This window comes from Colobus angolensis, unplaced genomic scaffold, assembly GCF_000951035.1.
Source record: "Colobus angolensis palliatus isolate OR3802 unplaced genomic scaffold, Cang.pa_1.0 Scaffold185, whole genome shotgun sequence".
Lineage (NCBI taxonomy): Eukaryota > Metazoa > Chordata > Mammalia > Primates > Cercopithecidae > Colobus > Colobus angolensis.
Window position 1 is genome coordinate 1429848 of NW_012114988.1, and position 12704 is coordinate 1442551.

Genomic DNA, 12704 nt, shown 5'->3' on the forward strand with positions numbered 1-12704 from the left:
GTTGCCCAGGCTGGAGTGCAATGGTTTGATCTTGGCTCACTGCAACCTCTGCCTCCCAGGTTCAAGCCATTCTCCTGCCTCAGCCTCTGAAGTAGCTGGGATTACAGGCATGCGCCACCACACCCAGCTAACTTTGTATTTTTAATAGAGATGGGATTTTACCATGTTGGTCAGGCTGGTTTTGAACTCCCAACCTGAGGTGATCCGCCCGCCTTGGCCTCCCAATGTGCTGGGATTACAGGTGTGACCCACCATGCCCGGCCGATCAAAGATTATTTTTAAGATCCAAAGGCCTGTCTTGTGGCCCTGAGTTTGTTCCAGATTCTTCTGTGTTGTATAGGGAGTCAGAACACTGAGCCTGATATTATGGGCTCATAAGCAGCAGGTCAGGTTCTCCCACGCCCACTAAGAGCAGCCCACGGCATGTTTTCCCATCTGTACTTTGACACAGGGGCCTAGAAAGTGTAGCGGAAGAATAGCAAGGCAATCATGACAGCCAGACGTCCGCCCTCACTGCCACTGTCAACTTTTCTCCTCTGAAGGAACGCGCCAGAACGCATTGGCTGTGGGGAGGCGGCTCCCTTTCTCCCAGTGCTAATGGAGGCTAAACATGCATGTCTGGAGACCAGAAGTAAGCCCGAATGGTTTAATTTGATTTTCACAGACACATTTCAAGGGAGTTTTAACTGGCTTTTACTTTAAAAGCCAGGAAATCCCATAAAATCAAAACAAATCTTTATGGTGTAGCAACAGTGTGAAAAATATGCCACCAACAAAAACAGAAACATATGCTCCCAGGGTCTGGAATCCAGATCCCCGAAGAAGAAGAGGAAAGGGAAGGAGCCACGTGGCAGGGACGGCGGACTAACCTGTTGGTCGGTGACGGGCTTGTCTGGGAATGGCTTTGCCCGTCCATAGGTGGCCTTGATGACTTGACTTCTGAAGTGCTCCAGCTGCAGCAGAAAGGGGGCAACAGTGTCAGGGGGGCAGTGGGGGCCGGCAAGCGGGGGCAGCGTTGCCATGGCAGGGTGCGGGAGACACCACTTAGCAGGGTTTGCACGCCTGAATGACCATTCCGAGTTATCAGAATCTTCACTGCTCACGGGGAGTGGCGGTACCCACGGAAGAAAGGAGAACAGCAGGCTTTAATTACTTTTCAGGCACGCCTGCCTAACCCGGACGATGCCTGTGGTCAGTGCACACACATGTCTCAAACCCTCAGAAGAGCCTCTTGCTGCCAATTATCCAATGGGAAGTCTGGGGCCAGGAGCGCTGTTCCGTAATTGCTAAGTTGGCACCAGACTGTGAAATAAATATTGAGGCTGTCAGTCCAAGTAAATTGTGTAGTCAGCAAGGAAGCTCGGGGAGAGGAGAATGTTCTCCCTTTCTCCATTTCGTGCCTGAGCCCATAAGCGTCCTGAAGACTGTCCCCACTGTGCTCATCTCGGTATCCCTGGAGCCCACTACAGTGCGTGGTGTAGAGGAGACACTCAAACACCCAACTCACCTTTGTTGGATGCCTGTACACAGAAACATCAGCTAAAGCCAAGGGCCTCTACTTCTAGCAGCTTTCACTGAGCCCCTCCTGGGTGCTAGTGTTTTCGGGTTAAGGCTGATGAAATAGCAGTTACATTAAGTCCGGGCTTACAGAATCAGAAGTCCAGGGGGTCCCGATTCCATCAGAAGTTAGAGGTAAAAAGGAGCCCGACTTTCTCTGGGAATTTACCAACATGGCAGCCCCTGGTGTGAGTCTCCAGTTCCCTGGCAAAATGTGGTTATTAAAGGCTCCAAAGCAGAGCCTGGAAGGGACCGAAAGGGCTACTGCATCAACCAAAAAGTCAAAGGGGCCCACGACACAGGTATTTACTGAACAGGGGAAGTTCTAATGGGAAATGTCTTAGGGACGTCTCTGCAGTGACCCTGCCAGGAGAAGACCAGGTGACATGAGGTTCTCAAAGCCATCCTCTGGTTTCATGGCCAAGGGGAGGGTCCCAGCTCACCCAAAGAATTGATTTTGTAGAAGAAGCCCTGTGAATGATGGTCTCCCACTGCCATCAGGGGCTCCCCATAGGAAAGGCTGCCCAGGGCCATTGGGAGGGAGAGGTCATCTCAGACATGGCCTCGGGCCTGGGGTCACTTGGCTGGGGAAGGGCAGACTGTTGGACAGGAGCAGGGCCTTGGAAATACAGGAGCGGGAAGATGCTGGGAGGCAGAGACAGGGCTTGTGTTTTCTCTCGAGTCTAGATCTGAACCAGTCTCAGGACCTCCAGGGCTCCTCCCAGATGACCTCTGCCCAGAGCTGGAACAAGAATCTTGGCCCTTGGGCAAAGAGCACAGGTCAGGCCCTCAAATCAGGTTTGTGTTGAGTGGAAGGTTGAGGGTAGCCAATGTGCACAGGGAGAGGCCCAGACGGGCAGGTTCTCTGCCCTTGATAAGGGGCTGGCACCCCCACAGGAGAAATGGTGCTGGGGGTGACAGTGGTGAATATTTGAATTTTAGGGTGCAGGCACAAAGGCCTGGTCACACTGCCTGGTAAGGCTTGGATGGCAGAAAATGCAAGGGCTTTGGGAACTGAGCTGGGTGGTTTGGAGGGATCCTGGCTTTTAACCTTTCTTGGTAGTTCACCGACCCTCCTGAGAACCCAGTGGGACACATGAGGAGCCCTCCTTACCGGTAATAAAAATACACACACACACACACACACACACACACACACACACACACGTGTGCACACAAACCATTCTGTGGATCCCCTGGAGCCATGGTTTCCAGGAGAGGGACCCCTGTGGAGGAATCTAGAGTGGGCGGCCCCTGGGGGGCCACATTCCTGAGGGTCACATGCGCTCCCATCTTGGTTTCCTGTTTGCCTTCCCTTAGCCCTGGGTAAACTCTCGTCTGCACATTCTGGCCCTCATGACTGTGTCACATGTGCCAGGAAGGGCCACTGGCAATTTCAGGCCACAGCATCAGAGATAACGTCACCTCCAGACCAGGTCGGAGTGGCTCACCCGCAGCCGGGAGTTTCTCCATCCAGCATGCACTTTGGACACTCTGGGGTTTTACCTTATTAAGAAAAGTGGCATTTCCTTATAGACACTGACTGCAATGTCTGCTGGGGCCCGAGGGGAAGAAAGATTGTGGTAAATGTCAGGACTGAAAACATTAGGGAGAAAATGCTAGAGACACCACTGGGGGCAAGGGGCTCGGTTAACTGGGGGCAGGCATGGAGCTGGGAATGGCTGCCTGGTCCGAGTCTCAGGTCATTGTAAACTATTCCAGTGGGAGGCCTCCCAGCAGCAGAAATCTGTTTAGCAATGTCCACAGGGGTGGGGAGCTGCAGACAGCCTCTGCTCATGAGATAAATGGGAGAATTAATGCACGTCTGTCTTTCTACCTTGGGCGTCCTCCTCTCTCACCCCCACTGGCTGCTTGGGTGCAATCATTGGGGAGCGTGGGCCAATGAGGGGGGCTCTGGAACACGCCTACCTGACCTACTGCCCTCTCCAAATTGATTTTAATGAGGCTCTCTCTGTTCCCCATTTCTTGCAGCTGAAGCAATTTCCTTCTGGAATCCTCCTGAAGCTTCTCTTCAACCTGAAATGACGATGAAAGTGAGTGCTTGCTGCTAATGTGATCATAATGCACTCTGGGGAAATTCCTCTAGGACATCTAATGGCCGTGGGGGGTCCCAGAGGGGTAGGCACAGCTGCAGCCCACATGGCAGGGGTCACAGGCGTGCATGGGGTGGAGGCAGGCTCAGGGGGCACTGTCTGTTGGGGGAAAGGGCCGGGCTCTGCACCCTGGGCTCAATATTTGTCCTACCCCAGGCTCTAATCCCAGCTCGGTCCCTAACAAGCTGTATGATCTCAGCAAAGTCATTTCACTGCTCCGTGATTCAGTGTCCTTATCTGTCAAACGGGGTGATACTAGTTCCGTCTTCGCAGTTATTGTGGGGATTTTAAAAAGCCTGGAATAGTGACAGCGCCTCGTAAGGGCTCTATAAATGTGTTAGATGGTGTAACCTAGAACAAGTGGATGACAGTAGCCACCACTCAGCGTCATCCTAACACCATAAGGAACCACCGCCCATCGTGGGTACTTGGTAAATGTTACTGCTGGGTTTATTATCGTAACTGTTTATTGTTACCACTTCTAGCACACTTACCAAGGGAAACTGCCCTGGAAGACTCGCTAAGCAATGGCTAGTAAAGAATTGTAGCCGGCAAAAGAAGGCCCATTTTCCCCCGCTTGCTTTCTTGGGTAATGGGTAACTCGAGGTGAGCTTGGGTGTGTTCGGTGCTGCCCTCTGCTGGCCATTACGAGCCCTGCAGCTGCTCAGTTCACACCTAAACCATGAACCTTTTGGGCATCTGCTGAGCCAGGGCTCAGGCACTCCTAGGCAATGAGACAAAGTCTCCCAGATGAGAGGATTTTGTTCTGAAACAACCTCAGAAGTGGCTTATTAGGGGGCTAGAGAGGGGTCACATACATTTCATGTAAAACACCCAGAGCAACCTGTAAAGTTTTCTTCTGAGTGGCAAGGTGCAGCCAGTCCCCAGCGAGCTGTTTCCCGGGAAGGCCGGCTAAGCTCTCTGGGCCTCAGTTTCCTCACTTACATCCTCTCAGGTGTAAACATACCCCGACTGCTGTTTCAGAGGACGTTTTTCAAATGCTGCAAAAGCAGAGGCTGTCCTGGGCTCTGTTCTGGCTCCTCCTTTCAATGCATGGTCTCCCTGCCCCCATCCCCAGCTCTGGCAGTTCTGTTCCTCGTATCACTGCCACACAGCAGACCCTTGGCATCGGCTGTCAGAGGTTTATTTATCAAGCTTCTCCCCTGTGCATGGTGATATGGTTTGATGGTGTCTCAACCCAAATCTCAACTTCAATTGTATCTCCCAGAATTCCCAAGTATTGTGGGAGGGACCCAGGGGGAGGTCACTGAATCTTGGGGGCCGGACTTTCCCGTGCTAGTCTCGTGATGGTGAATATGTCTCACAAAACTCATGGGTTTATCAGGGGTTTCCACTTTTGTTTCTTCCTCATTCTTCCCTTGCCACTGCCATGTAAGAAGTGCCTTTCTGCCACGATTCGGAGGCCTCCCCAGCCATGTGGAGCTGTAAATCCAATTAAACCTCTTTTTCTTCCCAGTTTCGGGTGTGTCTTTATCAGCAGTGTGAAAATGGACTAATACACGTGGTCTCAGGCTAGGCCCTGAGCACCTTTGGCCGTGATACCTGGCCTCCTTGCCTCTAATTTATTTCCTTCCAGAACATCCTTCATGGTCCTGTGAGAAGGTTGCCAAGTGGTGGGGCAGCACCGTCTGGCAGAACTTCTGCAATGATGAAATGTTCTAACTCTGTGCTGTCAAATAGGGTGGCCACTGCCCACATCTGGCTACTGAGCACTTGAAGTGGGGCTCATGTGACTGAGGAACTGAATTTTACGTTATATTTAATTTCACCTAAATGGCCACACGTGGCTAGTGGCTGTGCCACAGTAACTGGAGTCAGACAGGCCTGGCTTCCCCCAGTCTTGGCTTTGCCACTTACTGACTGTGTGCCTTTGGGTAGTGACTTGACTCTGTGCTTTGACTTCCTCATCTGTAGAACAGGAATCTGGAAAAGCTCCAATATATTTAAAAAAATAAAATAAAATGGGCAAAATAATTTCTAGGTCAGAGTTGTTGTGAGGATGAAAAGAGATGAAATGTTCGGCATAATGCCAAGTCCATGTGGCTATCATTTTCACCATTATTATTAATCACAAATTTAATTATATTAGATCCCTGTTCAAGAGCCTCAGTAGCTCCTCACTGCCTAGGTAGTATACAGCCCAAGCTCCAAAACTAATGAAAAACAGCAAGCCAAAGATTCAAGCCCACATGCACTCCAATAAGATAAATAAAAACGAATTCACACCTTAATACATCCTAATAAAACTGCTGTAAGTCAAAGGAAAAGAAACATTTAAAAAATCCAGAATATAAAAAGACTATATAATGATGCAATAGTTAGGTTACAGCTTACTTCTTTTTTTTTTTTTTCTGTCGTTTTTTTGAGATGGAGTCTCACTCTATTGCCCAGGCTGGAGTGCAGTGGCACGATCTCGGCTCACTACAACCTCTGCCTCCCGGGTTCAAGTGATTCTCCTGCCTCAGACTCCCGAGTAGCTGGGATTACAGGCATGCACCACCACGCCCGGCTAATTTTTGTATTTTTAGTAGAGATGGGTTTCACCATGTTGGCCAGGATGGTCTTGAACTCTTGACCTCGTGATCTGCTCACCTCGGCCTCCCAAAGTGCTGGGATTACAGGCGTGAGCCACCGCGCCCAGCTAGGTTATAGCTTACTTCTAAATAGAAATAATTGACGCCAAAAGACAATGGAATGATAGACTTACTGTCATCTATAATGTGCTGAAAGAAAACAATTGCCAGTGCAGAATTCAATACCTAGTCAAAATATGTTTCATGAATGAAGGATAAACATAGAAATTTTCAGACACATGCACACACATACACACACATGCATGCACACACACACATGCACATACACTCCTGAGAGAATATGCCACCAGCAGAGCCATGCTGAAGGAAAACACTAAAGGATGTTCTTCAGGCTGAAGAAAAATGATCTAGAAGGATGATCAGAAATGTAGAAAACACATAATAGTAATGTGTAGATATGGATGTTGACTATAGAAAAATACTAATAATGTCTTTTGGAGTTTCAAATATAGAGAGAAGTTTAGAAAATGAAAACAATGGCATATAAGTCTGGATGGGGTAAGTGAAGTTAAAGTGTCAATGTCTAAGTCATTGTGTTAAGAAGAAGGATATAATTATTGATGAATATTGAATTTTGGTAAGTTGAAAATGCATATTGTAAAATTTAGAATAATCACTAAGACAGTAAAAGAGTTAAAAACTCACTAAATATTAGATTTTGGTAAGTCATGAATGCATGCTATTGTCTTATGATTACTAAAAGAACAGTAAAAGAGAGAAAATTTCCAAGCTAATACAGGGAAAAAGGGAATGATAAAAAACTATCAACTCAAAAGGAGGGAAGAATGGGGAAAAAAGGAACATATCATAGGTAGTACACCTGGCCCTGAGCAAGAAGATAAATTTAAATCCCAATATACCAGCAATTACACTAAATATATTTGGACTGAAAGACAAAGATGGCAAAACTGTATAAAACTTATGTGCTGTTCACATGAGATACACATTGTAAAATAAAGATTGACATAAAAAGTGTGAAAAAGATAGTCTCTGAAAACTCGAATCAAAAGAAAGCTAGGTTAGCCGATGGAGCTACCTTAATGACAAAGACTTTAAGGGAAAAACATCTCTAGCAATGAAGAGAAACATCTTGTGATGGCCAAAGATTTGATTCGATAGGAAGTAATGAAATGGTAAATATATATGCATCTACTAACACAGCCTCAAAATATATAAAGCAAAGATTGACAATATTAAAAAAAGAAAGACAAATCCACGATCACGATAGGATCTTTAAACAACGTGCCTCTCTCAGTGGCTGACAAAACACACAGACAAAAAAAATCAACAAGAACATTTAAGTTTTGAGCATTATTAGCAAGCTTCATTTAATGTCTATATATAGAATAATAAACCCAATGACTGCAGGATGCATATTCTTTTCAAGTGTACATGTGGAACTGCAGTTGGCCACATGCAGGTCATAAAACAAGTCTCAATTAAGATCAGAAGACTGAAGTTACACAGAAGATGTTCTCCGACCACAGTATAATTAAGCTAAAAATCAGTAACAGAAAAAGGTAAGTAGAAAGCCCTCATATATTTAGAAATTAGGAAATAAGCTTCATAGTAACCAGTGGGTGAAAGAAGAAATCACAATGGGGATTTGGAAAATATTTTGATCTGAATAATAATGAAAATACTATGTACTAAGACTTGTGGAATGCAGCCAAAGCCTTGCTTAGAGAAAAATTGATAGCCCAGAGAGCATTTTGACTCCATGTTCATGACTACAACTATTCAAAAAAAAAATATACCATAGCAAATTCATTTTCATTGAGAGGGTATTTTCTAGAGCAAAGTTCATTAAACCAATAGTTTAACAGATTTCTAAATGTTTCCATTTTCACTTTAGTCTCCCGAAATTATTTTTATCTGGATCAGTTCTTTTGTAGGTAAATTATACAACTATGATTTGATTCATCTATAAGTTTTTCTGGACCCTATCAAATATTTACCAATCACAGGTCTGTTATTGTGGGTTTTATTTTGTAGTTCTCATTTCCACCATGTCCATTTTCCCCAGATTATATTTTACAAATCTAACTTTTTCAAGAATATTTGATTTTTTTAAGTGATTATTTTAATTTTTTGTAGAGACAGGGTCTCACTACGTCGGCCAGGCTGGTCCTGAACTCCTGGCCTAAAGCAACCCTCCTGCCTCGGCCTCCAAAGTGCTGGGATTATAGGCGTGAGCTACCGCACCTGGACAAGAATATTTGATTTTTCTCTTAAGTTTTAATCGATAAATAAATTTTACTCTGTGTAGTTTTAACTGTTGATTTTAATTTTGTGTTAATTATTTCTGCCAACTCTAGTTATGTCTGGCTAACTTTTGCAGGCTTCAATACTATCCATAAGATGTGATTCTAGTGTAGTATACATTTCAGTTCGTGAGGTTTTAATGATTTGACCTCTGGTGACTATACTCACATTCATATTAAATAAAACTGGAGAAAAACTAGATTATTTGCTTTTATTTCTCAGATCATCCCTGTGAACCTCCCTTCACATAGAATTCCTCTGCCTTTTAGATTTGTTCTTAAAATATTCTCAGTTGTGGTTGGGCATGGTGTCTCAGGCCTGTAATCTCAGCACTTTGGGAGGCCGAGGCAGGAGGACTGCTTGAGGCCCGGAGTTCAAGACCAGCCTGGGCAATATAGTGAATCTCTGTCTTTATTTAAAACAAATTCTCAACGACAATCATCTTCTAATCAAATAAAGTAGATGATTCAAATGGAAAGAAATACATTCTGTCCACACTGCTCAGGACTCTTAAGGATATTTTCAGGTAATCCATCTGCCTTGGTCTCCCAAAGTGCTGGGATTACAAGGTGTAAGCTACCATGCTGGCTTTAATTTAAATTTAAATAGCCATGCACAGTTAGTGGCCACTGTGATGGATAGCACACGCAGGGAGTATGCAATACAATTTTTTCCCCAGGCTGGGAAGGGACATTAAAATAATTAAGCACCACTAAACTCTAAACCGGGATTGGGAGGCTGGAGGTGGGTCTCATTACCAAAAAGCAAGAAACAGTTTTAGAAGGCAGTGAGGAGTAGTGGGGTTACTCACAGGGGCCTTGGAGTCAGACCAACCTGGGTTCAAGTCTTGCCACAACTACATTATGGAGTGAACTTTGTCCCTTTCCCTGTGTGAGCCTCAGTTTTCTCAGCTGTAAGAAGAGTTAACACCAGCGTAGGCCACTTAGAAGACTAACAGGGATGATGAGTGGGGAGCTCCTGCCCACACTGCTCTCTGGGCCTGTAGTCCACTACGTACCTTGCTCTTTTCTCTCAGAGTCCTAGAGATCACGCTTTGTTCAGTACAACTCTTCCTCAGCTCCGCCCTAAGCTTCTTCATTTCTTTCTCCATGTCTTGGATTTGCTGAAAAAGTTTCAACAACAGAGGAGTGAACCTCCCTGATGGGGGCAGGAGCTGCCTTCTCGGCCGAGAGGTCTGAGCCCTTGTCACCTCCGGCATCCCATCCATTAAGGTGGAAACCTTGTCTGGTATCAGCTTGTTTAATTCCTTCTCCCGGAGGAAGGTTTTACATCTCTCAGCAAAACAGACTTTATTTTTCAATGGATACGTTAAAAGTTCTGGATAAAGGAAATTAGTTTCTTTTGGAAATCAGTATAGCTCCTGGATTAAGGACTACAGGACATCCATCAACTCACTAGAAATCCTGCTCTTGGGGTATATTTTTGAGTTCAACCTAAAGGACCAGCTGTTTGAAAGACTCAACAGGCAAGGTCTAGAAGAACGGAACAATGAAATGTTTCTTTTTTGTTTGAGGCAGAGAGTAAAATGTTCCTGGCCTGGAGGAATGGCGCCAGCGTGGGGAAGAGCAAGTTGGAGAAGCTGAGCTTCCCAACGAGTGGAAAACGCACACCTGGTGATGTGCGGGGTGGATTCAGAGGGTGTGAGGAATACACCTCCTTCGACTTTTAATGGTCCTATTTTCATTGTATTTACTTTTATGGTGCTACTTTCTATATGAGGCAAATAGTGTGTGTGTGTGTGTGTGTGTGTGTGTGTGTGTGTGTGTGTGTGTGTGAGAGACAGTCTCGCTCTGTCGCCCAGGCTGGAGTGCAGTGGTACGATCTTGGCTCACTGCAGTCTCTGCCTCCCGGGTTCCAGCAATTCTCGTGCCTCAGCCTCCCAAGCAAGCAACTGGGATTACAGGTGCACGCCGTCATGCCCAGCTAATTTTTTTGTGTTTTAGTAGAGACGGGGTTTCATCGTGTTCCCCAGGCTGGTCCAGAACCTCTGAGCTCAGGCAATCCACCCACCTTGGCCTCCCAAAGTGCTAGGATTACAGGTGTGAGCCACCACTCCCGGCCTTGTTTTGTTTTTACAAGTGGGTGTTAAATGGTGGTGTTTAAATAAAAATACTTCAGCAAGTGTCAACAATGGTGCCTGTGGCTAGGATAAAACTTAGGACAGTGGAACGCTCCTTTGGGAGTCACAGGTCAGGGGTGGGGCAGGGGACCATGTGGTGGCCAGCTGGCCAGCCTCCTGTCCCTGTCCTGGGTCTCAACCCCAACCTGACCCCAGGGGAAACCCTTGAGGGAGCTAGAGCCAACTGCCCAGGGAATCCTGGGGCCCCTTCACCCATCTCTTTCTTGCAGAAGCAGCAGATCAAAGAGCGATGAGACTATGTTAAACAAGCATGCACAGGGCCCCAGAGCTTCGTGCTTAGCGATGGCCCAGGATCCCACCAAGAACCCGAAGGTCAAACTCTGGTTTTCTGGTGGTACCTACAAAGGAGGAAGCTCAACTCACAGTTTTGCAGAGTTTTAACTCTTTCTCCTGAGCTTCCCTGAGCTCCCTGTGAGCGTCTTCCTGTTTTAACTCTTCCTTTAGCACCGAGCACTATGGAGAAAAGGACAACAGAGAAAGAGACCGAGGTTGGCCAGGTAGTGTTGTAAGGGTAAGGAGGGGCTCCAAGGCCCTGTGTGAGCCCCTGAGAGCATTTCCTGCTGTTTCCATCCAGTCACCCACTGAGATCCCACAGGCATCCCATGGTGTCTGACAGGCACACAGGATCCCGCAGCCGTTCCTGGTTCTCCACTCAGGAAATCAGAGGAATAAAGCCACTACTCTCATCTTCAAAAGCCACCAATCTAAACCAGAAGGAAAATCCAGCTTTGGAGAGTCTGTGCTGAGGAATAAGCGCTGATGCCCTTGGAGGGCCACTAGCGAGCTTGGACGGCTTAGTGCCCTATGCAATTTACACCTCCAAGACACCACTGCGCTGGGAGCAGCGGTGAAAATGGAACAGCCGTTCTGGGGGGCAATTTGGCAACAGGCATTAAGAACATAAATAGTGGGCCTCCTTTTTGACCCAGAAATTCTGCTTTAGGAATGTGTAAGGACAATGGTCAGGCAAATCAGCAAGTCTGTGGGTTCAGGGATGTTTTTGAGAGTATTGTTAGCCATAGTGAACTAAAAGGAAATACCTGGCCAGGCGCGGTGGTTCACGCCTGTAATCCCAGCCCTTTGGGAGGCCGAGGCGGGTGGATCATGAGGTCAGGAGATCAAGAGCATCCTGGCTAACACGGTGAAACCCCATCTCTACTAAAAATACAAAAAATTAGCCGGGCATGGTGGCAGGCGCCTGTAGTCCCAGCTACTCGGGAGGCTGAGGCAGGAGAATGGCGTGAACCCGGGAGGCGGGGCTTGCAGTGAGCAGAGATCGCGCCACTGCACTCCAGCCTGGCAGAGTGAGACAGAGCGAGACTCCATCTCAAAAATAAAAACAAAAACAAACAAACAAAAAAGGAAACATCCATGTCCGATAACCCAGGGGCTGTTTGATTCCACTGTGCGCAGACAAGAGAATGATGATGGAGCTTTAGAGACCCATGAGAAAAGCTCTTATCCATGTGGGGAAACAGTGATTGTTTAAAGTTTAAAAAATGTGTATAGTGTAATTTTGTTGTTATATATCTGTTACGGAGGTATTTTCTTCCAGGTAATTTTAGAAACAAAATAGGAGGAATATGCACTCAAGTACTGACAGATTTCTTGGGGTGGCATTTCTTTTCTCTTTTTAATTTTGCTCTCCAGTTTTATCTACATTTTATTCTAAAATTAACACAGCACATGTAATTTGAAAAATAAAGACAATCATTTCGGATGTTCACAGGAGCAATACCCTTGGTCACAAGGAGCCCACATGTGATGAGTGCCAGATGCGGCCTGGAGAAGACGGCAGACCTGTTCCAAGGTCCACGAGGAAGGGAAATGGAGACGCAAGTAACCCAAATGCACTTTGTGGGTAGAAGAGCCCTGGAGGTGCTGTTTCTCCACATTCCTCCTACCTAACATCACCTCTACATCCCCGACACACATCCACACACCCCACACACACCCCCACCACACCCACACCTCACACATCCACATACCCCA

The 12704-nt window shown here is 46.5% G+C and overlaps 1 protein-coding gene across 1 annotated transcript in view; it reads right to left on the minus strand.

The window, feature by feature from the left end:
* FHAD1 (forkhead-associated (FHA) phosphopeptide binding domain 1) overlaps positions 1–12704 on the minus strand; it is a 101500-nt gene that overhangs the window by 77182 nt on the left and 11614 nt on the right. The window contains exons 4-7 of the mRNA XM_011939914.1: positions 11076–11165; positions 9570–9674; positions 3487–3594; positions 870–953 (exon numbers count right to left, since the gene is read on the minus strand). Coding sequence (XP_011795304.1) covers positions 870–953; positions 3487–3594; positions 9570–9674; positions 11076–11165 — 387 coding nt within the window. The remainder of the gene's footprint in view (positions 1–869; positions 954–3486; positions 3595–9569; positions 9675–11075; positions 11166–12704) is intronic.